The sequence below is a fragment of the Lytechinus pictus genome, chromosome 17 (genome assembly GCF_037042905.1).
Source record: "Lytechinus pictus isolate F3 Inbred chromosome 17, Lp3.0, whole genome shotgun sequence".
Taxonomy (NCBI): Eukaryota; Metazoa; Echinodermata; class Echinoidea; order Temnopleuroida; family Toxopneustidae; genus Lytechinus; species Lytechinus pictus.
The window spans coordinates 1,535,581-1,560,678 of NC_087261.1; the positions used below are offsets into that span (position 1 = coordinate 1,535,581).

General features: G+C 37.3%; 2 protein-coding genes and 1 long non-coding RNA gene across 4 annotated transcripts; all 3 read left to right on the forward strand.

Moving 5' to 3' along the window:
• Positions 1-1,718: 1,718 nt before the first annotated feature.
• LOC129280491 (uncharacterized) lies at positions 1,719-5,708 on the forward strand. Its single transcript, XR_010296187.1, has 4 exons — positions 1,719-1,799; positions 2,343-2,458; positions 4,096-4,273; positions 5,503-5,708. It is a non-coding gene; the product is annotated as an uncharacterized LOC129280491 (long non-coding RNA).
• Positions 5,709-10,352: 4,644 nt separating this feature from the next.
• LOC129281048 (uncharacterized) lies at positions 10,353-22,364 on the forward strand. Of its 2 annotated transcripts, XR_010296232.1 has the most exons (8): positions 10,472-10,597; positions 16,375-16,629; positions 17,325-17,493; positions 17,815-17,954; positions 19,024-19,317; positions 19,903-20,190; positions 20,839-21,067; positions 21,845-22,364. XR_010296232.1 is itself a non-coding variant. In XM_054917037.2 (7 exons), exons 1-7 carry the CDS (start codon positions 10,537-10,539, stop codon positions 20,946-20,948), a joined length of 1,317 nt encoding a protein of 438 aa, XP_054773012.2. In that variant the 5' UTR covers positions 10,353-10,536; the 3' UTR covers positions 20,949-22,364. The 2 variants fall into 2 exon arrangements, 1 of the variants encoding a protein (XP_054773012.2); XM_054917037.2 differs by having other exon boundaries at positions 10,353-10,597; positions 20,839-22,364.
• Positions 21,721-22,233, forward strand: LOC135157211 (uncharacterized). Its single transcript, XM_064112135.1, has one exon. It carries the CDS (start codon positions 21,721-21,723, stop codon positions 22,231-22,233), a length of 513 nt encoding a protein of 170 aa, XP_063968205.1.
• Positions 22,365-25,098: the final 2,734 nt, after the last annotated feature.

Consider the following 25,098-nt stretch of genomic DNA (forward strand, 5'->3'; position numbering starts at 1 on the left):
TACAGAGAGCTAAAATCCCCAAAGGTGTTCTTAAAGGTAGGACTACCCCCAGTGGCGTACCTAGGGTTTTTCACAGGGGGGGGGGGCAAAACCGTCCGCCAAAAAAATTGACAAGCAAAAAAAAAAAAAAAAAAAAAAAATGTCTTCAATCACAAATGAAGGATTTCGTACCAGAAAAAAATTGACAAGCAAAAAAAAAAAAATCTTCAAGCTCGTCAGGGGGACAGGGATACGTCCTTTGCATGGGTTGTGGCTCGTCAGGGGGGGGGGGCAGACTGCCCCCTCTGCCCCCCCGTAGGTACGCTAGTGACTACCCCCCTTAAATCAATAATTATAGTAATTTTATATTAATTCTTTTAGCTGTGCGTCATATTTGTATTTGGATCTTTGCAGTTCTTTATCATACATGTCATAGGTAATATTGAATAACATCAAGATTTACATTACGATAATTTTATGATTAAAATGACTTTGTAGCATGTTTTTCGTATGAATAAAATAAATTGTACATGAAATTTTCAGAAATCAAGAAACGTACATTTTCCTTCATTTCATGGATCATATTAGAAGGATGATCCATCCTTATTTAAAAGAGTTTTTAGTCAACATGGCTTGTATAAAAAAAGAGTTGAAAAGCTCTTAAAATCATGCTTTCATGGCGGTATGGAAAAAAAAATCAGAGGAAGGGGCAAGAAGTATACGAAAATTTGAAGAAAAGGAAGCGAAGCGACCGACTTTGTCATGGAAGTGATTTTGCATTTTTTTAAGTTAAGGATTTCATTCACAATTTGATTTGGGTCCTTTTGGTGATTTGTTTTACTTTGATAAGAATTGATATGTTAGAAATGCTTAATCAAATGAAACGAAACTAATAAACGAATTTTATAAAGTTGATGTCAAAAACTCTATTTCATGAAATAACTTGTTTTTTAGTCAATGCCAAAGGTCATTTGAAAAAAAAATATTAATCTAAGTCATTTTCAAAGCTAGCATAATTTTGCGTTTAATGTAAACGAAACCGCCATCTACGTTTCGCTTGACTGTATGTATTAAAATGGTGTCGACTAAAAACTTCTACACATGTTCTGCTATGTTGCATGTTTCATTCTTCTAACATCGCTTTTCTTGTATTTTTGCAGAGTTGGAAAAGGAGTTCAAAACAAATTATGACAAAGACGGTGATGGCACCATTTCTAGTGAAGAGTTGGCTCAGATTTTTGAAGAAAAATATTCCAAAGAAGAAATTCAGAATATGATAGCTAAAGTCGATGCTAACAGTAAGTTCAGAATAGAGTCTTCGATCAAACCAAATAAGATACAATTATTTATAATTTTGATAATGGTTGATGTGTTATTAAAGAGAGACAGAGAGGGGGGGGGCATGTGGATAGTGTCACAGTTCCCACATCCACGTTTTTGAGCACACCAAATTTCTCAATGAAATGTGCCCCTTTTTTGCAGAGAAAAACTGCGTCCCTGTTATAAGTTGCCTTACTAAAAATTATTACAGAATTCACCTAAAGTGTGCACGGAATATTTTTATTTCACTTTCGAAAATATAACAGCGCCCCCATCATGCCCATGGCATGGTCAATCGGTAGCTTCGGTTTCTCGCTTTCCCGGGCTCGCTTCTAAATTTTACACGTCTTATTTCGTTAATTTTGATCAGATGACGGAGTGATGCAGTTTGAAGAGTTTCTACTGCACATGCAGGGGAAGACGAAACGTGATTTATATACTCGAGATGAGATAGAAGCAATGTTCAAAGCCCTCGACGTTAATGATGATGGAAAGATTAGGTAAAATAGACATATTCCTTTACTCTCTCTCCATTATCACTCTTTCTCCCGGCGAATTATTTATGAAGATGGTATAATACTTGTGATGAAATCTGTTACAATGTTACAATCCTTTTATTAGAATAAAAGCGAATTGAACATCTAGTCGTAGTGACGTCAAATCAATCGTACGATTGTCTTTGATTTGAAACCAATTTGGCTTTTACTCCAAAATAAACATGATAAAGGCTTGCAATCATAAAAAATAGTTACATTAGTATTATTACAGTTAATTGGAACCTCAAACACTGTCAAATTAATAAATACCTTCATTTGCATCTTCAGAACATAAGTAAAATGCTTTTTTTTCTTCCAAATCTGATCAGTCGTATAATTTGATCGGAGCCCTTTACACTAGATGAAATGCGTGTATTACCAGGAAGAAAAGAATGCCTGTTTATGGTCCATGTGTCCTTCCTTTCCAATTATGATTTAATTGTAAAATGAAGTACCGCTAATTAAGTTAAGAAACTGATATTTTATTTGATTATTACTTTATTGCAGTGCCGAGGAGTTATCCAAATGAATCGTAGAGATTTATAGTAAAGTGCTTGAGGATATGGCCAGTAATTTAATCAAAGAAGCGGATGAGGATGGTGACGGATTCGTCGATTATACTGGTGAGTATCTATCAAATCAATGACATTACTACAAACATTATCCAATCTACTTTGAAGTTGGTCTGTGAATGCATAAGGGAATCAAAAAGTCTAAACAGATAAGGAACATATTCTTTATTATTATTAAAATTGTGTAAGGTACCATGAAATTTTGCGTCCTTCTAAACTTTTCCAAGTGTTTACTGAAGCCATTAATCAACCACCTCTCCGTGAACATGGTCACGAACTTGATGTGTACCCGGATACGATACGGATATACTCATTGTCAGAATGATAAATGAACAGTTTATATAACAAATTTACAGTAGCCAATCAAATTGAAGGATTTCGGTAGCTTATAACTGCATATTCCAATTTGTTTTCGTAACAAATTTAATGAAATGGGCCCCAAATGTACCAAAACAAATGCAAAAAGTCCCTGAAGTTGGCTGACGGAACCCCTCCGAAAGCTATGAAATATCGTGAACCTATATTTACTGCTTGCCATGATAAGAAAGACATGAATCCTAGTGATTTATCAAATGCAGTCATGATCAATTTTTCACGGTAAACTGCCAATTCATACTGTCAACTCATCCACTTACCATACGGTATGCCTTCATTTAGTCTAACCCCATTCTGTCCATCAGCATTTCCTCTAACAGCCATTTGGTCCAATACCGTTTGGTCCAATCATCATTTCGTATAATCACCAGTTTGTCTATGACCATTTCGTCTCATAACCATTTGGTCTCATATCCATTATGTTTTCATTCATTTCGCCCAATATTAACACTTAGTCCAATAAACCAATTAATAGCTATTTGACGAACTGGTTATGAAATGATGAGTGGATGAAATGGCAATTAGACCATGTGGATAGTGAACTATCTGATGGTAGACCAAATGATGATAATACACTGTAAAAACGAAGAGTGCTGATTTTCTAGTTTAAATTTGAACTAAAAAAAATCAGCAATCGTAGTGCAGTCACTATACAAACACTGTAAGTGCTAAATTAGCACTTCATTTTTTACAGTTTAGACGAGATAGTAGTTGGACGAATTGGCATTAGAACAATTATAAATAAACTATCATCATCCTCGTGTGTACAAAATGATTATTTTGTACAACCGGGAGCTAACCGTATAAGATCATGTATAACTTTGGATGGTGCCCTCTTCGGCGTACCGCGTATACAGTGCCAACTGGAGGCCCTGTATCATAATAATTATTTTAAGGGTGTTCTTTTATTCCCAATGACATAAATAGCTCTTGATATGTGTACTGCCATGATATGAATCTGAAAATTTAAGCGACACAGTTTGTTGAAGAGCGATACAAAGCATGAACATGTTCTGTTATTACCTCTGACATTTTTACCTCTGCCACTTTTACCTCTGTCATGTTCCCCTCTGTAATTTTTCCTCTCCCATTTTTAATCGTAAATAATTTTCATAATAATGCTTGCTTATAGTGCTAAATGGTCAGAAGTATATAAGCGCTGAATATAAATGCACCATTTACCCTGGCTTATATCACCCCTTATTTCATCCACATTTGTAAGTTCTATCAAAATATGATTGTTTTGTTAAAGAATATGTATGTTTCATAAGGAAAATGGCAATTGAATAAACAGAAGTTACATTTTTTCCCAGATAAATCCAGCACAGCGCCATGACAGTTTGACAGAGGAACAAATACATCTTATGAGTGACTTTGTCAAACAGATTTGTCAAACAGAGATTGAGACACAGGGCCTAACGGGAGTAAGAACATGGAAGCAAGATTTTCGCACAAAGTGGAAGAAGTTCAGGCAACAAAGAAAGTCCATCGGTAATTTACAATAATATGCAATTTGGGCCTATTGTGTCAAATGTAAATTTCGTCCTAGCAAATACTTGAAGAAAAAATTATAATCATAGACAAATTCTGATAAGTTATATCATAAATTATATCATAAATTATCGAGGGTCGTGGGTTCGAATCCTAGCCATGGCGTGTTTTCCTTCAGCAAGAAATGTATCCACACTGTGCTGCACTCGACCCAGGTGAGGTAAATTGGTACCGGCAGGAAGTAATTCCTCAAAAAGCTGTGCGCACCAGAATCGGTAGACTAGCTTAGCCGGGATATTTAGGAGCGCCAAGAGCACCTAGCAAGGTGGATACGTGCGCTATACAATTCCTATATTATTAAATAAACAGTAAAGCTGCTATTCTTTGTAAAAAAAATGAATAAATATTTTCAAATTTACTCTCATTTGTTATTTATGCAAAACACAATTTATATCATTGGTCATATCATCTGTATGATGAAACCAGACATCATATTGATAGAAATTTCAATTAAACCTTTTTATAATCAGTTTGACCCGATTGAAATCCAAACATTGATAAGGAATTATTTGGTTTCAGATTACATCAAAGAAGAGCCAACTTAATTACAAATAAATTTTGATTAATTTTCCAGAATCCTACTGCAATGCTTGATCTGTGTAAAATATCAGGCTGATTTAACTTAAAAAAAAACTGACGAAACGATAATGACGATAACAATCAGTTTTAATGAAACACATATCTACATAACTCATTGGCCTGAGCTTGTTTGCTCGTATGCAATGAATGTTTATTTTGACACTTTATATTTTAACGCTTATTACTAGAATAGTTGCAGGGCTATTTGTGGTCAACATACACTGACATGTAATTTATCCCGATTGTAAAAAAGTTTGTAATCTACAAAGTTTCATACTTGAATTTGACTTATATATTTTTTGTTCATTTCAAATGAACAATTTTTTTTTTTAATTATACCCATGTAAATCTTCATACAAAGCTAGCCCCTGAAATGTTAATCATTGTCTTTTTTTGGCTTCCTTTCGGGTCGCGTTTGCTAACTTCTGATCAGAATCATCAGATGCATTTTTTTTAGTCATGGAACAAAAATTTTGCAATATTTTTGCGTCACAGTTGTATCACAAAAAACATGTTTAGGGGTCCTACCCCTGCACTGATAAAGAGTTTAATTAGACATATCATTGGTGTTTCATTTGAAAAAAAAATAGGAGCCAGAGAAGAGCCTGCAGAGGGTTATGACGAACCCGAGTGTGGATTTGACCGTGTTTACCGAGAACAACAAATCCCTATGCGAATTATGAAGAAAGATTTCTGCATATAGAGGAGGCAAAGGTGGAGGTGCTTAAAGGCATTCTGACTGTCTTGAAAGATATTTAGTGGTTACTTACATTGCTAATAATGATATTATTAAAAATAATAATAAGAAGAAGAAGAAAAAAAAGAAGAAGAAGAATGGGAGGAGAAAATGAATAATTCATAAAAATACCGACAAATTGGCGTTACCTGTTCAGTGACACATTATATTGTTTTCCAGTTATAATAATAATAATAGTAATTTAGACCTCGTTATACTTGTATGGTGTCCAGGTAAAATACTTGGACTGTCCAACCATATTGTGAAAGTGAAACTTATAAGTTAAAATCATATGTCAAGGGTTATCGCAAGAAGCAAAAGAAGCAAATAAACAAACACAGAAGCAGAAATGCTAATGGACTAAAGAGTTTATAACTCCGAAAAGGGAGTTGGCATCATAAAGAGAATTTGAGATAACCAAACTTTAAATCCTATGTTTTCTATTCTTTTTTTATACAACGACCTTATGAATATGTAAATTTCATGTGAATCCTATAAATTGATACCAAAGTTTGGCAATCTTTGAGCTTCAGAATCACTATGTTTATATTGTAATTCCACACAAAGTAAAAAAAAAAAATGTTAATTAACAATAAATTTAAGTTGAAAATTACATTGGCTTCATTATCATGCTTGTACTTTGTAAATGTAATTTTGACAAAAAAAGATGATTGAATTGATGTCAATATAATAAACGCTTAATCCTTAATAAACATGTTAATTTGTTTATAACTATCTGATCTTGATAATTTTCATTTTTCATTTAGCATTTTATCTTAATTAATGTGATGATGACATTGTAATGCTTTTTGATAATATAGTGGAACAAGATAATGCCGATAATGATATTCAAGAAATGACTAAAATATGATGGTGCTAATGTGACATTTTGAGACCTATCCTAGCAGCCAAATTAGATATACTTCCGTAATAAGCAAAACTAATCTTGATTTAATAGTAGCGGTATAACAGGCCGAGGAGCTCATCTGGACAAAAAAGGAAGAAAAGAGGAAAAGGGAAAATAAAAGGGAAAGAAAGAACAAAGAGAGAAGAAAGGTAAAACGGAAGGAAAGAAGAAAAAGAGAGAAAAGATGAACCTGTGAGTAGAAACATATCATCCCAAGATAGCAATAAATGGGTGAGAAAGGGGAAATAAATTAAGAGATAGCAAAATTGAATGGGAAGGGAAAGAAAAGAGTCAAATAGTAACGGGAAATGGGGTAGAAATGAATGAGGTAAAATGCTAACATGACTAAGGAAATAGCTGAATTGAAAAAGAAAGAAAGGGGGGGGGGGGTTCGCTTCGCTCACTATTCATGTTTTAATAATTTCCCCAAATTTCCCATGTTGTGCTCCTCAAATTGTTTGGTTTATTACTCCACTCACAGTTGAAGTAATGTGTTTTGTAAAACCTTTACCCGTGATTTGATTGAAATTAGCGGCCATCTTTAAAATTTAAATTGTCTGAATCTCGAGAAATTCCGGGGGCTCCGCCCCCATACCCCATCCTGATGGCACTGGCGTACAAATGGAAGGGTTTGGGGCATAGCCCCCAAAAATTATTCGGCTAAGAACAAAAAAAAAGGAGAACAGAAAAAAAGCACAAGAAAAGTGTAAGATATAGTGTTATACTTTCTGAATATCATGTAAAAAAATCTATCACTAAGATTGTAATGAAAAGGTGGAATTTTTTTCTCGATCGCTTCGCGCTCTCGGGACTTTTATTAAGAAACCTTTGCCACAAGTGCCATGCTGTTCCCCCTCCTTTCTGTTTACTGATCAGGCATAAAGCTTCGTGCAAACGCTCGTGTATCATGAAAATTTTGTTTACATCATAAGACCGGGACATTTTTGGCTCTTGCCCCCGCCCCCCCCCCCCCCCCGCCACCGACCCCCTGTTACGCCGCTGTTTACTTGTGGGAAAGAACAAATACATAAGAACAATTGTTTTGTGCATATGTGTGTGTGCATGTTTGTTAAACAAAGAAGGAGAAAAGGAGAGATTTTGGTATGGGCTGGTATCAAAATTGAATTTTGTTTTAGAAGTGAAATTATAAGATTTATTTATTTCTACTGTATTTAACCAGGACGTCTATTCGGCAATAAACTATAGTCTCCTGTAAAATCCTGGGAAAACATGATAAAAAGAGTAAAATACAAGTATGAAAACAGTGAAAATAAATTCTGTAAATATACAGAATTATTGATATTAAATGATATGATATGAAGAGTTTTATTCTACAAGAAGTTAAATTCACATTTAGCGTTTTTTCTGTAAATCAAGGTTTTTAAATTCACCATTGGGAATTGAACACGAAACGTATAAACCATGTAAACATTGGACCTATTTTTTCCATCTTTTCTGACGTTTATCCATCGATAATTTCCAAGTAAAGTAATAAAATTAAGCAAATTAAATGACCGTATTATGGATTTAGCTCCTTTTGGAATAAAACTCAAATTAAGAATTAATTTTTGCCAACCTTCCCAATTATGGTCAAAAATGGATTTAGTCCCATTTGGAGTCAAACTCTTCATATCATATTAGATAGCTACAAAATAGCGACCATAAGACATCTTTATATAAAATACAAACAAAGGCCTGTATGGCGAATAACCAAAATTACCTACAAAGCCTTACATAAATAATATAAGCCAGATAGATATAAAAGGAAAATTGATAAAGTTGTTGTTCACAAAGGCAGCTAATTCCTTTGACTGGAGTAAGGGGTGGCTCTTCCTGCTCCCATTAAAATCTATTTTATTTAGCTATTTATGATAAATCATATGTCATGACTGATATGCATAGTAGCATATATGGGCTACTATTCATAATATAATATGGATAGGTGCCTTATTTACATTTTATATTCAACCATTTTTCAACTTTGGAATGCTACATAATTTAAGAATAAATGATATCAAAATTTTCTGTCTAAATCTCGTCTCCCTAAATATGAATAGTGGATCCTTTTTTAGAAGGAGTGATCCGTAGGAGCCTATACAGGGGGCAGTGTATTCTATCCAAATAACTAGTTATATATATATTTTTTTCAAATCTGTTAAATGGTAATATAAGGCCTAACTGAAAATGAAAAGTAAAGTGATATGATAAGACAATTTTGATTGGCGCATATATTATTTTTTGAATGAGAGTTTAAAAACCAATCAACAACTACAATAAGAATGGGTGGGGGAACCTTATCTGTCGAAGAACCATATCTGTCTCGTATTCCGCCCTTCCAGCCATAATAACATAATCATGTTAAGCAGGCCCACTGGGAGAACAGGAGGCCTACTGTTTTCGGAAGTTAAGTGCTGGGATACCCTGCTTAAAAATATGACGTAGTTACTAGTAGTAGTAGTAGTAGTAGTATAGTAGTAGTAGTAGTAGTATAGTAGTAGTAGTAGTAGTAGTAGTAGTAGTAGTAGTGGTAATATTAATATTATTATTATCAATCGCTCTGAGACGGAAAGGAGTGACGCAATTACATATTCAGGAAGATAAATTTTTATCATCATTTTATGATTTCATTAGCCTGGTATGATAAGAGATCACAGTAACATAACATTACTAATATATATGTTATCTATGCTGGTACAGAATCAGTATAGATTCCTTCATTTGGATTATGTCACAATATAATGGGCCATATCAATTCCACGAGAGCGTTCCATCAATATTTTTCGTCCGACAACTTGCGAGATCTGACATATTTCCTTTATTCTAATTGGCTTAGAAGCACAGTTACTATGGTAACTGTCGGATAAAACAAGACTCAAATGTCTGACTATAGTCCTTTCAAGAAACGCTTCCCAGACCGGTCATAGGTTATTTCATTTTTATTTATTTATTTATTTATTCATTTGTTTTTATTTTTTTTTGTTTATGTTTTATTTATGTTATTTATTTATTTATTTTATTTATTTATTTGTTTCATTTATTTATTTTTTTATTTATTTATTAATTCATTTATTATTTTGTTAATTATTATTATCAATTTTTTTTTTTTTGGGGGGGGTTATTTCTTGGCACACCATCGTCAATTTGAGTGTTTCGTAGGTGTAACCTTGAAAGAGACAGAATAGCAACGATTGAGATGTAGATCAGCTCTTTTTGCTTTTATTGGTGGCAGCTTTTGGTAACCCTGCTCATCATCTAGGCCTATGAACAAACAAAAATCATGAAAATAATAGAACATTAACGATGGTATTCCATGAATATTCACCAGTCCTGAAGGTTAAGATCATCGATGAATTATCCATATGTAGCTAGTTGGAAGGCATTATGTATTTCAATATATTTATCAATTAGGGCCAGGCCCTAATACACTGCAAAAACGCCGATATTAATTTAACACCAGCCTGGTATTTATATCGGTACACACCAGAGAGGAGTTGAAACACACCAGTTAAGAATCAAACCGATATTGGGTTAACAATAATTGGTGTTGCTTAAATGCCAAATTGTTAGCCTAACGCCAAACCGGTGTTGTTTCAACACTTCTCTGGTGTGGACCGATAAAGATACCAGGCTGGTGTTAAACAACACCGGCGTTTTTGCAAAACAAATCATCAATATGAGTTCAATTGACATAATGTGTACATAGGTAGAGTTTGGGCGATTCTATGTGCCCAGGTACACAAGAAGTAAGGCCATGCAGAGACAGAATGAGACCCCCCCCCCTCCCGGCCCCTGAAAACAAACCATTAGGTAATAAAGCCTACATAATTATCAACCAAAATAATAAGACAATGAATATCCTTCATAATATGCAGGTATACCGTCCAATTACGAGCGAAACTCATCTTTAGGAAAAGATCGAATGCACTTGTTTTCATATCAGTTGAAGAAAGAAGACGTATCCACAAGATCGTCATCATAATTATGGCGCATCAAGGAATTTATATGCTGGTGCTTCTCGGGCTATCCTTAGGCATTCAAGGGAGTAAGTATTTATGTTGTAATTAATTAATGTTGATATATTCATATTTTCGTATTTATATTTTGGGAGGGGGTATTAGGCGTTTATTTGTTTATCAAGTTCACTGGTATTCACAGGTTGGTTTAAAAGTTTCGACAAGAATGACAAGACGCGCTAAAAGAGTATTTTTTCGTTCGTTCGTGAGTAATTTTATTTTAACAAAATCTCTCTTTTAGCTCACGTTTTGCGCACTTTTGTCGCATAGAATACATTACTACATGTATTTTGTTTTACATTCGTGTCCTTGCAAAACCGTTGCAAAACGTTTGTAATCCCCTGAAAACGAGGCTTTATTACGTATGATATATTAAGTATATACAATAAAATAAAAAGAAATTGCGAAACGCTGTAACCAAAGCCCAACTCTAGTCAATGGCTTTAATTGCATCCGACTTTGGAGACAACGACTTATACAAACTGGCGATGTGTAAGCGCCCCTCAAACTTTGACCAATCCAAGAACTATAACAAGGTACCATTTCAGAAGTTACGTATGATATTGCTAACTGTACCCGTAATTGTATAAGATCACATTTTTAACCTAAACATGTGTTTCATATTTTCTTGCAATGAATTAAGATATTAGAAATAGATGATCTTTATGGGTAAGTATGTCCAGACACAATACGAGGACACAAAAAGGTGCCAAAATCAGTTTACTGTGCAATAAGGGGCCTCTTTACACGTGAATCTCGAATCATCATTGCAATGATAATTGCTATTGTAATAGCGACTGTGATTAGATTTCGTGATTCTAATCATGTTCTACAGTGCGTATCAAAAAAAAGTTTACACTTTGAAAAAATCCTGTAAAATTACACATTTGTAATATCCTGAAGTTTTTTCCACATTTTTACATTGGTACAGATTCATTTAAGCAAATGACGATATAACTGTCGAAAAATATTTCCGCTTGAGTGAGCACCACTTACTTTTGAAAAGTTAGTGAAAAATGATTTGCGCAGAACTTTGAAATAGTTATGCAAATAAAAGTAGACCTTTATCATGAAGAACACATGGAATTTAGCTAGTAACATTGATTTGAAGATATCTTTTACCTTTTAAAACATGTTTCCTTGCCCAAAACACTTCGAAGAGTGCATTGCTCCCCACCCCACTCCCCCACACACCGAGGCCATCGATACGTTTTTGCTTTACACTGAGCTGTGATTTACATGAAATGGCTTAGGCTTGATTTTCATTTAGTTAATCATTGTCAAAGCTTGGGAAAAGTGTCGAGAAACAAGTATTAAATGAAAAATGGAATGTAAACCCACTTTAAATGATAAAAACTTGGTGAAAAAATGCTGGAGATGTCTGATATAAACTTTTTTTCAGATTCAGTTTTCCTCATATCCAGCTGGCACAAAAAAAGTGAAGATTGTGCTTACTAAATGTTAAAATTTCAATTTTGGTGGCAAAATGCTTGAATGTATCCGTTTTATTTCAATTGACTAAAATTGCAAGGGAAATGTATGAGAAATGTTTCGCAGGGTAAGTTTGATTTCGCCCTTTCCCATTGACACAGCGTGAAAACGAGCATTTCTGCGCAAACAGATTTTGCCCCACGCCACCAGAAGTTGAACAGATAGCTCTCAGCCAAGACCTCTCTACATTCTATCGCAGGATACGTCTCAAAGAGTTCTTTTTAGATGCACCCCTTCTGATCCCGAGCCCTTCTACAAGAAAAGCACATGGATTCCACCTAAGAATAGAGTTCCTTCCCTTGAAACTTACATCCAAGCTGTCTCATCCCAAGTTCGCTCAACAGATACCCTCGACACCAGAGCACATGACAACCTTCCTCGAGAAGAACGCCAGGCTCTCTCATCACTCAAAAACAGGTCCGACACCATCATCAAGCCTGCATACAAAGGATCAGCCGTCGTTGTTATGGACCGCCAGCAGTACATCGATGAAGCCATGAAACATCTCAATAATCGATCTCACTATGCACTCCTCGATTCTGACCCTACTTGTAATTTCTCCCTACAGATCCAATCGACACTGAATGACATGAAAGAACACAAGCATCTCTCTGAGAATGCCCACAAATTTCTCTCCCCTACTAATGCTAAACCTGCCCGCTTCTATCTCCTCCCGAAGATCCACAAACCTGGCAACCCCGGTCGACCCATCCTCTCAGGAAATGGTTCCTCAACAGAGAACATCTCCCTTCTTGTTGATTACCACATTAAGCCCCTAATTGTCTCACGTGCACCCTCTTACAACCACGACACTCCAGACTTTCTCAGGAAACTAAATGACATCAAGGACCAGATACCCGAGACTGCGATCATCGGCACTTTCGATGTTTCTTCACTGTACACCAGCATTCCCCACGACGAAGGTATCCAAGCATCATGTGAAGCCTTGGCCGCTAGTGGCCATTCCAGTCCCCCCATATCCGATATCAAATCTCTGATGTCTCATGTACTAACAAAAAACAACTTCACATTCATGGGCAAGCACTACCTACAGATATTCGGTACAGCAATGGGCACCCGGATGGCTCCTTCATTCGCCTGTCTCTTCATGACCAAGTTGGAACAGCAGATGTTAGATTCAGCCCCCTGTCGCCCATGGATTTGGTGGCGTTACATAGACGACATTTTCTTCATCTGGACCAGGGATGAAGACAGCCTCCATACATTCATTGACCACATCAATTCCTTTCACAGGACCATCAAATTCACTTCTGATTTATCCCAACAGGAAACCCATTTCCTTGATGTTACAGTCCAGAAAAAGTCTAATGGTATCACCACTACCCTATACTCTAAACCCACAGATACCCACCAGTACCTCCACTCATCCAGCTGCCACCCCCGTCACTGCAAAACCGGCATCGCTTACAGTCAAGCCCTCAGACTTCGCCGTATCTGCTCCGAGGACCCTGATTTTTCCTTCCATGCCAGGAATTTGCAGAAACATCTCTGTGCCAGGGGCCACGGGGCCAGGGCAGTCCAACTGGCAATTACCAAAGTTCGTTCTCTCCCCAGATCTGAAGTTCTCAAACCAAAAAGTGACAAGGAGACCACCCACAGAATACCGCTTGTGACCACCTTCCATCCCAATCTACCCCCTCTCCGCAAAATCCTGTGTGATAACCACCACATTTTACACACTTCTGATCGTCTCCAACAGGCCGTTCCCGATACTCCCCTTCTAGCATACCGACGCCCACCGAATCTCAGGGACCTCATTGTTCGTGCTGAAGTGCCCTCCCTCACTAACCATTCTTCTCCCATACAGCATGGCACCTTCAAATGCACCAGCAACAGGTGCATCATATGTGAAATACACCTTCACGAGGGCGATACTTTCACCAGCAACTCTACCAGCCTGCCTCACCAAATCAAGGGCAACATCACATGCACTACCACTAACGTTGTATATCTCATCACTTGCAGAGTTTGTAGGGTACAATACATAGGGGAAACCAAGACCACACTCAAGAAACGATTCTACGGGCACAGATCCACCGTCAACGCAGCAAAGCTGGACACTCCAGTTGGCCGCCATTTTAACCTCCCCAACCACTCCATCACTGACATGATGCTACAGGGCATCGAATCTTTAGGTACCCGTCCTGACTCAGTCCGTACTAGCAGGGAGAAGCTCTAGATGAGACGACTTCGCACCACCCAACCTCATGGCCTGAACATCCAAGAGGGGAACGACTGATTATTCTTTCCTATCCACTTTCAATTTATATATACATATAATTTTTCCCCTCAGCTCTTTTGAATAGTTACATTATAGTTTCTTCCTCTACTTTCCTCCCATATCTCATACAAGCTCAGCTCCAATTTTTCCTTCCTTATTCAGGCGATATAATAATTATTATATATATATTTTTTTTGTTTCTCCACTCACCTCTTTTAGATTTACCACATTTACTTATTTACATGTATACTATGGTTTCTTCATAATACACCCCCTCTCTTCTATATTTGCTTTTACCTTTTTAGGCAATTTGCTTCCTCTTTTTCACATATACAGGTTTTTTTTTTTTCCTACTATATAGTCTTATGTTTTTTTCCCGTCACACCTAGCGGATTACAATATCAGTTACACCATATGTGTATTAATATTTTTTCATATACATTTCTTTTTTGGATATATTTATATACATATCACTTATAGATACATATTTACACTTACCTTCTCTTAGTTTGTTTAATGCTTTATCATATATACTTATATGTCTTTTGCACATTATCAGTTGTTCCCCATTCTTTTCCTTTTTTTCCCCACTCTTATGCACCAGTTTATTATGCCTTTCTTTGTAACCTGTTTGACCCACCTCTCACTAATTCTCTGTTATTCATCCCATTATCACTGTTTTGTTCCAGATCCTGTTTGATGTTGCCTGCCTCATTATCTTAATCCCTCTTGGCTTGAGGCTTTTTACTGGCCTTACTTACACTAACTTCCCTTTGTGTCTGCCTACTCCTTTTCTTTCATCCCCTTCACTAACCTGATTGGTCTTCTCTACTCACTAATGCCCCTTTTGTCTCCTTGTTTCTAGCGTTGCTGTAGCTTGTTTGTGGTCTATATTATGGTTGTTCCACTTTATATGTTTGTCATTTTGCCTCCGACGAAGATTCTGCTAGGATCGAAAGCTTACGCCCCTTTTTGACTTTCAAACAGATTTCTGCGAGCTTTACAAAGATGGACAGTACTCGCTCAAGTGTAACATTCTGTCATAACTTTTACTTCCATTGGATAGATGAGACCCAAACCCAAGATTATAAGTGATAAAAATATCCACATGTTGTATATTTTTTTATTCCCAGGGCTTTTTCAAAGTGTAAACTTTTTTTTGATACGCACTGTAGTAATTGGTTTCACACGTGCTAAATATTCGTCATTAGCCTTATTTTTCACTGGAATCATCATTCAAATTACGAATATTTTTTCCGCATGAAAGGGCGGAATATCATACTGATCAGTGGATGGCCTTTTCCCACGTGAATCTCTAATCATCATTGTAACGAATGATGATTGCAGTTCGCATTTCACTGTATTTAGAATCATCGGATCATTCACACGGAAAATTCGTACCGTAATTTGAGTAAAACTTACTGAAATTCACATCCGGAATCGAATTTGAATTCGTGATTGTGATTAGCATTCGTGATTCAAGTTTGGTTTCACACTTGCTTGAAATTCGTCATTAGCCTTTTTTTTCACTGGAATCATCATTCAAATTACGATTTTTTTTAACCGTGTGAAAGAGTGGGATAACTCATGGCTGTGCAATCAACCATACAATCAACCGATGTTTTGCGATTGAAAAAAAAACCCCACTTTGTGCTACTTTAAATTCCAGTATTTGCAGTAAACACTGATTTCATGCGAAAGTCTGTAAAACAAGGCTTAATTGTCAGTATATCATCGAGGATCTAGATCTGGTACAGTTACATAAACTGAACTTTGTGAAATCTTGAAATCTACGCTGAAAAATGTTCACACTGAAGATCACCAACACAGATAGGCACACGTGGGACAGTGTATTATTATTGCTAAAATAAAGACCCGACGGAAGTGACCGAATCCGCGCTTATTTTGCTTATTTCTCAGCAATTACACAATTTCTTCCAGAATCCTTTGGCACATATTTTTTATTCATACAAACAGACACTTAGGTGGTCATTATATTAGATTCTGTAAAAAGTCATTTTTAGATCGTTACCAAAACTGGAATTTATCTTTAACGCCTTCACAATCATACAGACCTGGCTCAGATATTTATTGGTGATGACAGCACACCGGGTATCCTCTATGCTTCCCTGCCGGAGCCTCGGGATGATAGCAACATCTTGGAGACTCAGTTCACCATGATACCTCTACGTGCAGGTAATACTGTATCGGGCATTGACTACGATCCGAACAATCAAATGGTGTATTGGAACGATTTCCCGAATGGCATGATAAATCGAATCAACATTGATGGAAACAGTCCCCAAGAACTCATAATACTGACACAGAGTAAGTAAAGTGATTTTTCTTCCTATCTGCAGGCCTAACATCCAAATTTCCTCCCAGAAAATGCATCAAACAAGGGCGATGTCAGGAGACTTTATTATAAACATTTCAGTCACATGTTGATCGCATGGAGAATACAGTCGAATAAAAAAGATTTGTCAGTTTGTTGCATCTCGAAAGGACTTTTTTGTCTTGATCAGTTATGATTTGAATTCAACACAGACATAGGGGTGGAAACATCAGGCCATATTTTTCTTCTTGTTGGATTGATATATTTCAGGGCGCAAGCCCACTTTCATGGGGGGGGGGGGGGTACTAAGGAAAAGGTATGATAAGTATGTTCTGCGGTCGAGATCCCCATTTTTAACCTAAATTTCCGTTCCAGAGCATCACCAATTTAGAAAGCCATGAAAATTCCGAATTTTTCCGTTCCGGAGACCTTCAAATTTGTGGTTCCTCATTCCAGTCCACGCTCATCATGAACAAGACGGCACCAAAATTAATGGGCCGCTCCAAATGCCCAAATTTTTGATATGGTCAGTTCCAGAACAAAGCACTTTAATAGCAATCGTTGATCCCAGAGTCGTTCCGAGGACCCCCATTTTAAGAGAAAGTTTTAGTTCCAGAGCCCCCTATTTTCGACGGCACATAGGTATTATCTTATATATCGAGAAACTTTCTTTAAATTCTCTGTTCAGGTCCTAATTCTATTGCTCTGGATCTGTTGAATGGAAAGATCTACTGGACGATGTTTAACGACGGAGCCATCTCGCGCGCCAATCTAGATGGCAGCTCCGTTCAAGAAGTCTATAGATACTTGAACTCTCCTGCCATGCCTACTTCAATCTTGACTGATTCAATCAACGGGTAAGTAATCAAAGGGGTAATCCTGTAAAACTTTGTAAAACGTTGTTAAAATGACCGGTCTGGCCGTCTCTCTTTCAAAGTGCATTTACTTGACAACTTATAGCCACATCTTTGGCCAAGCACGCTATGTGGACAAAATCACGACAGTTTGCGAAAATTATTTGATATTTCACTGCCAACCCAAAAGCCATCACCCCCCCCCAAAAAAAAAAAAAAATCTTCAATATATCCCAAGATTCACTTACTATGATTTTTAACACTGTGCATATATTTCTGATCCACATTTCTGCATGTAATTATTCCCCTCTTCTTTCTTAACAGAGGAGTCTTCTGGACAGCGCACTTTCCAGATGAGATTGTAAAGGCAACCCAAGCTGCCACCACAAACACCACCATCTTGGTGGCTGTTAAACCTATTAGTGCAGATGTCATAGCCACTGAGGTGTGTGCTGATCAAGCAGGTACGACCAAGTTCACAATTTACCACGTTTACTCTCGCTTACATTAATACACATAAATAGAATGAGATCTCGCCACTGGGTTAATGTTACGAAGAAAGTATTTTAGAAATTTTAAGAAATTAACATATATCATCAACAAATTCTGGACCCCGTCTTACAAAGACTTACGATTGATCCAATCAATATTAACTATATGGAAAGCCATAAGTTTTATCATTTGTTTTACAGGAAATTTGCAAAATATCCTTTGTAAATAAAGGCGAACACACTTGTCATGAAGTCGATGAATATATGTATATACCACATATCTGGGAGAAAAATGAACAAACAGGCATTTTTAGATGTGGGCGTTGCTGCATGGCTTTCCATAGTTGAGGTTAATCAGATTAATCGAAACTCCTTGTAAGACGGGGCCCTGGATATAATCTGTGATAAGTTAATCGCAGCAATAGCAGCGATCATGTTATTTGTAACACTGTAAGGTAAACAATTGTTGCGGATCTTGTTAGAAGGAACAACATTAAAAAGAATGTCTTCAATTTATTTATTACGTAAAAAAATCACATGAGTAGATATATACAATGTAAAATGTGAGGATCAAACACCCTAGGAAAGCCAGAGGCTTGAAAAGCAGGGGGATCCATGACAAATAAATTACAGTGATACAAATACAGCAAATAAATTACAGTAAGAATAAAAACAGGGAATAACAATTGATATAATACATGAAACAAGTTACAATATTACAATACATGACAAAAAAGGACAAAACAAAATATATCATATAACTGTTTGTTTAGTTTTGGTTCGGTTTAAAGGAATCAGTTGTAAGTGGCAAGAAGATGCTGTTTAAATTTAGCTTTGAATGAGGTAACGGTGGTCATTCTTTTAAGTAGTCTTCAAAATTCTTCCACCCCCTTCCTATCCTCCAGCTACGGTTTTTGGTAATACAAAATAATAACTTAATTAAAATCGATTTTTGCACCAATTGGGGTCTATACAAGAAATTATAAGGATGTACATGATGCAGACATGCGTGTATAATTCTCTTTCACTATTCCTTTGCCAGTGCGATTGTTTTACTTCACAAATTACACGAAGTTAGGCTTCACTAACGGAGATGGGTCCAGTGATCGCACCCTGGATGTGTTCCCAACCTTTACCCAGGCGATGCCTTCGATGAGCAAGTATGGTAGCAAACTCTTCTGGATTGGCATGCAGGGTGGACCATTCAACCAGCAAGCCGGGATCTACGAGTACGACATGAAGAATTCTTCTCTCAATGTTCACAACCCAACAGTGACGCTGACGAATGGTAGCGAGCTGGTTATTAGCCCCCAAACCGCTAAAATCATCTCAACAAGTAAGCTCTTGGCATATTAAGGAAATTATCATGATAGTAATAATACCAACAATGATGATGATAATAATGATGATCGACGATGATGATAATGATCAGTTTAATACGGACATTACATTAGGAATGTAATCGAATGTTTATTTGCATCAACGGTATCCAACTACGGACCCTTTAAAGTACCATCAACATGACGACATCATGGCAAGATTGTTAATCTTACCATGTCAACTTGGCAGCCTTATTATGTTGACGTGGCGAGATATGTTATCTTGCCAAGTCGACTTATAAAATTGTGTTGTCCACATGCCGAAATATTTTATCGTGCCAAGTCGAATAGTTATCTCGCCATGTCGACATGCCGACTTGGCAATGAAACGTATCTTGTCATGTCAACGTGCAATTATTTTTCAAAGGCCGACTTGGCAGGATAACGTACCTCGCCATGTCGACATTAGGCTATTAAGTCGACATGACACGACAAAGTATCTCACATCGTCTTGCCATGTCGATGACACTTTAAAGGCTCCCTATTTCGACCCTTTTATACTATCCGCAAATGATGAATGCAGCGAATCATTTTTTAAACAGCTCAGTATGACGAGCCCGTTGTCATCGAAGGATGTCCTGAAAATATCGACGTCGCCATCGATGACGACACATACAACGTCTCCGACTCATCATCGCCGGTATCATGGACCGAGCCTGGGTTGAACAGTTGGTCCAGCTGCTCTGAAATGGACTTCCTAGGACCAGGAACCAACGGTGGTATTTTTCTCCTCGGTAAAACCCAGGTGTCGTACACGGCAAGGGATGCGGCAGGGAACACGGATACATGTGAATTTACAGTGACAGTTCGAAAGGACGATGATGACGATGGTGAGTTGTCGTTTCATCATATCATCGTTAGGTCTATCATCAGTGTGCTTTATTTTCCCCATTTTTATATAGGCCTATTATGCATGACATTAATATCTTTATTGTGCTTTTGTTACCACCATTGGTTATTATTAAAAAAATGATATCAATATTGGCAAGAGTATTGAGCTCAGAGGACAGTTTGGTATAGGGAAGACGTTGATGACCACTGCCTAATTTCGGTGCGGCATTCAGAAATTCAACCTTTCAATTTTCATCTTGTTTTATTTACGAAAGCCAAGGGATTTCATGTTATTCATTCCAGGAGAAGATAACCTGGGTCTCTGGAAGGGGATTGAGAACTATTGCGAAAATTTGGCGATAATCCGTCCAAGAACAATACGAAAGGGGTTATAGATTTAACATTTTTCGTATTTCAATAGAAATCTTATTGAGTGTTTCCGATAAAGGTGTCTATATACAGTATAATCGAGTATATTATCTTAAGAGCGTAATACGCAAATTTATCAGTGTTGCAATTTTTTTTTTTCGGTTAGACCTGCTACACCCCTTCCCTCTCGATATTCATTATGCTAATCATGTTTATTGTAGTATGAGTGTACGATATCGAATCGGAATAATTTTGTTTTTCTGATCATTTATCCCTAGATTCACCCTGTGCTGGTCGTAACTCCGGAGCCACTTTATCCTCGTGTACTGGCCTCATACATGTCTTCCAAGGCATCTTCATCCTCCTCTTCATAGTTTTGCTCAAATAGGATTTGGATCCTCCTTGGGATCTTGGCCCCCTTTACCTATTATTGGTAGCAGAGAAGGTATACATGCTGGAAAGAAAGCCGTGTCCCACATAATGACCATGGACCTAAGTAGTAATAGGGTACGTATAGCGTCATAACTAATCCCTATTGTTCTAAACAATAGAAATATGAATTATGAATATTCTATTGTTCTAAACAATAGAATATGAAATATTAATAAATTTATGAATCAATAATTATGAAATATAAAATATGGATTAATAATTATGAAATATGAATCGATAATTATGAAATATGGATTAATGATTATGAAATATGAATCGATAATTATGAAATATGGATCGATATGGATTAAAAGTTAAAACAATGGGAATATGGATTAAAAGTTAAAACAATGGGAATATGGATTAAAAGTTAAAACAATGGAAATATGGTATAAACATTGGATGACGTCATAGGTTCCCGAATCATCGAAAACAAATGACGTCATCATTGTGACGTAATACCAATGACGTCACAGACTTACGAAACATCGTAAACATATGACGTCACGCAACAAACATGACGTCATCCCTCGAAAAAGTCTCAAAGATAAAGAAAAAGTAAATGACGTCATCGAGTGGCGGAAACAAAGTCGGACATGTCTAGATAAAAAGAGCATCTGACGTCATTTTTATTTTAAAACATAAAGGAAAGCAAGGGTATAAATATATGGGGAAACAAGTGAGTTTATGTCGTTCAGTTTTGGATCTAGAATAGTCAGCTTGTCAACATGTATAGTTATTACAACTCTACTTCCACTTCGTCGTCTCGTGCCTCGCCTCCATTGGTGAATTATACCGGTAACGAACTCCACATTGACGGAGGATTTTCCCATTCTGAACCACTCCCAGCAGCGGATGTCTGGATCCAAGATCGTCAACAAGGAAACGAAGAACATGAAGATGTACGAGATGACGACCATCATGACGACGTTAAAGCTCAAGCAGGCAGTAAAGATAAGGATGGTGAAACCAACTCCATCTCAACACAATTTCAAAATAAATCTGGAACTGACCTCTGCAAACTGACAATCAGCATGACAAATAAACGGGCAAGATACGCAACTGTGAGGCGATTCCTTGGAAAGGTATACATCGACATCCGTGAATTCTACCCTGTAGGAGAGAAATACTACCCAAGCAAGAAAGGGATCATGCTCGAACCAGAGGAGTTCAAGGTTCTACTAATGATGTCCAAAAATATCAACGCTGCGATACATAGGGGACGCATGATGAAACGCTAATAATCATCGTTGATAAACCATCTTCTTGAAATTACGACGGAAAACCATTGAAAATCATATTATAATCAATATGCCATTCATATTCATGTGATGAAATGTACTGAGATTCAATAAACGACGTGACATTATAATTGGAAACTGCATTATGAAATGTCTTGGTTTTTTTTCTATTTAAATTTTCTTGCATAAGTTTGGAAAGGTAATGGAGAGAGAGAGAGAGAGAGAGAGAGAAAGAGAGAGAGAGAGAGAGAAATAATTATATTGATCTCTGAGGAGCCGGTTCAGTTGCAAAATATCGTTCGTGTGTAAATATGTGAAGATATGCGCGGGGAGTGCCTGTTAACGTTAAATGGAGAGTTCGGAGAGTGGACAATGCCGGGGACAGTGGTAATGAAGTGGAAGACCTCTTCTTCTTTTAAGCTTTACAATAGTATGTGTGAAGTGCGTCAGATGGTATGGACTGGACAATGTTAAACAAGTTAAATGGGACAGTGGTAATGAAGTGGGAGACCTCTTCTTCTTTTAAGCTTTTCAATAGTATGTGTGTGAAGTGCGTCAGATGGTATGGACTGGACATTGTTAAACAAGTTAAATGGGACAGTGGTCCTGAAGTGGGAGACCTCTTCTTCTTTTAAGCTTTTCAATAGTATGTGTGTGAAGTGCGTCAGATGGTATGGACTGGACATTGTTAAACAAGTTAAATGGGACAGTGGTCCTGAAGTGGGAGACCTCTTCTTCTTTTAAGCTTTTCAATAGTATGTGTGTGAAGTGCGTCAGATGGTATGGACTGGACATTGTTAAACAAGTTAAATGGGACAGTGGTCCTGAAGTGGGAGACCTCTTCTTCTTTTAAGCTTTTCAATAGTATGTGTGAAGTGCATCAGATGGTATGGACATATGTTATTGTTATGGTTTTGTGATGTAGTATCGAGATGAGTCACTCTTGCGCAACTCAAACTTTTGTTCTTGGAGGTATTCATGTCTGAACTTGGTCAAGAAGTGAAGAAGTGAAGACCATGTCTTCACTTTTACCTCATTTTATAACAGGACATCGTAGGGTGAAGTTGTGTTGTCGGTCTATCTGGTTTTCATTCCTGGTTATCCTTATAAGTTTTGTAAAAATAGTAATGATTTTTTAGTCATGTCGCAACAGTCTACACCTTCATCGTTGTCACAACGCACGTCTGCATTTAGAGATCGTTTAAAAAAATTGGTTTCGGAGACATTCAAGCTTTCTTCATCCCAAGCTCAGACTTTTGTGAACGATGCGGTTTCTGATGTGCGAAATCTCATCGATGTAGATGATGCGGTACAGAGGAATAGCAAAAATGTGGAACCCCTGTCGGTGAGTAAACGAGATGTTTATACTGTCAATAGTAGTGTAAGAGACACGGGTAATGATAATAACGGTATACCTGGTCCTTCCTATGCGGGGATATCTCATAATAACCCACAGCACCGTCAACCACTATTGTCCAACCATGATTTTTCATCAGACGATGAATTCGATTCACCCCCACAAACTCAACAGGGTGGACGAAAAAGAAAAACTATTCCCGACTATTTCAAAAAGCATGAAAAGGGGGGACCTGACACTAAGAAACTCAAACCCGGTGAGAAAGAGGGTGGAAAACGAAAAACAAAACGAAAGAATACAGAGCCCGAAGATGTAATCAATATGTCGGATCATGAGGAAGAATCGGAAAAACAGCCTTTACCACCGTGGACTTACATTGATCAACGTAAGTCCAAACGTTTTGGAGTCACGGAGTCCTGGTATGACTTCAATTCAGACCTCCCTCCTACCACCTCGATTCTTGATACGATTGATTACATCCGATCGGCTCTCGAAGATTTACAAAGAACCGTGTTGCATAACACTTCCAGTCGCGATTATGTACGGTTGGTACTTGTATCAGACCAATTGAACATGCCAATAGCCCTACCTTGGGCAATGGTTAAAGATTTTGACATATCTTTGATTCTGGAGAGAATAGAAAGAGTCTTAAACAGCAATCAAAACTTTTTTCTAAACCCCGGTTTCAGTATGAGATTCCATCATGTAATAAATCCTGCAGGGGGGAAAGCGCGCAAATTTGATGGAATTCCAGAAGCAATTGCTGCTTTGAGAAAAAAATCCATCGTGTCAGTTCCGGCTGGCGACGATGACCTTTGCTTCGGCAAAGCTATCGTCATTGCGAAACGCCATGCCGAGAATGATGTGAAGTATAGATTGTGGACTCGAAATGATAGGCGGCCACCCGCGGGGCTCTTGATGGAGGCGCGTGCATTATATAAAGATGCGGGGGTTAATGAAGGGATTGTTGATTCGTCGCAATATAACGCCTTTCAAAGGGTTTTACTTCCTGACTACAGACTCATCATCTATAGAGCGCGTTCAAAAGAGGGTCTCATCTTTGCGGGACAACCGGCAAAGAAGACGCTCTATTTATATTTGACGGATAATCATTACAACGTAATTGTCAATCCGTCGGCATTTCTCTGCGCCATACACTTGTGCGATACATGTCATCAACCGTACAACGATGCAAGATTCCACGACTGCTTTAATATGTGTGTAGACTGTCAATCACCAAATTGTGATAGACATTCATACAGTTCAATGCATCCCCCTCCACCCACCATTGTCTGTCCTTCCTGTCAAATGACATTTCTGACAGAGCGATGTTATCGCCTCCATAATGTTACGTTATACGATGGAAAAACGGCTTGTCAACGTCGTTTTAAGTGTTTGACGTGCGATCGTGTATATGACAGGGATAGGGTCGGGGACACCCATAAATGTACCGACACCTACTGTAAAATATGCAAACACGTGGTGGATGGTAGAACCCATGAGTGCTT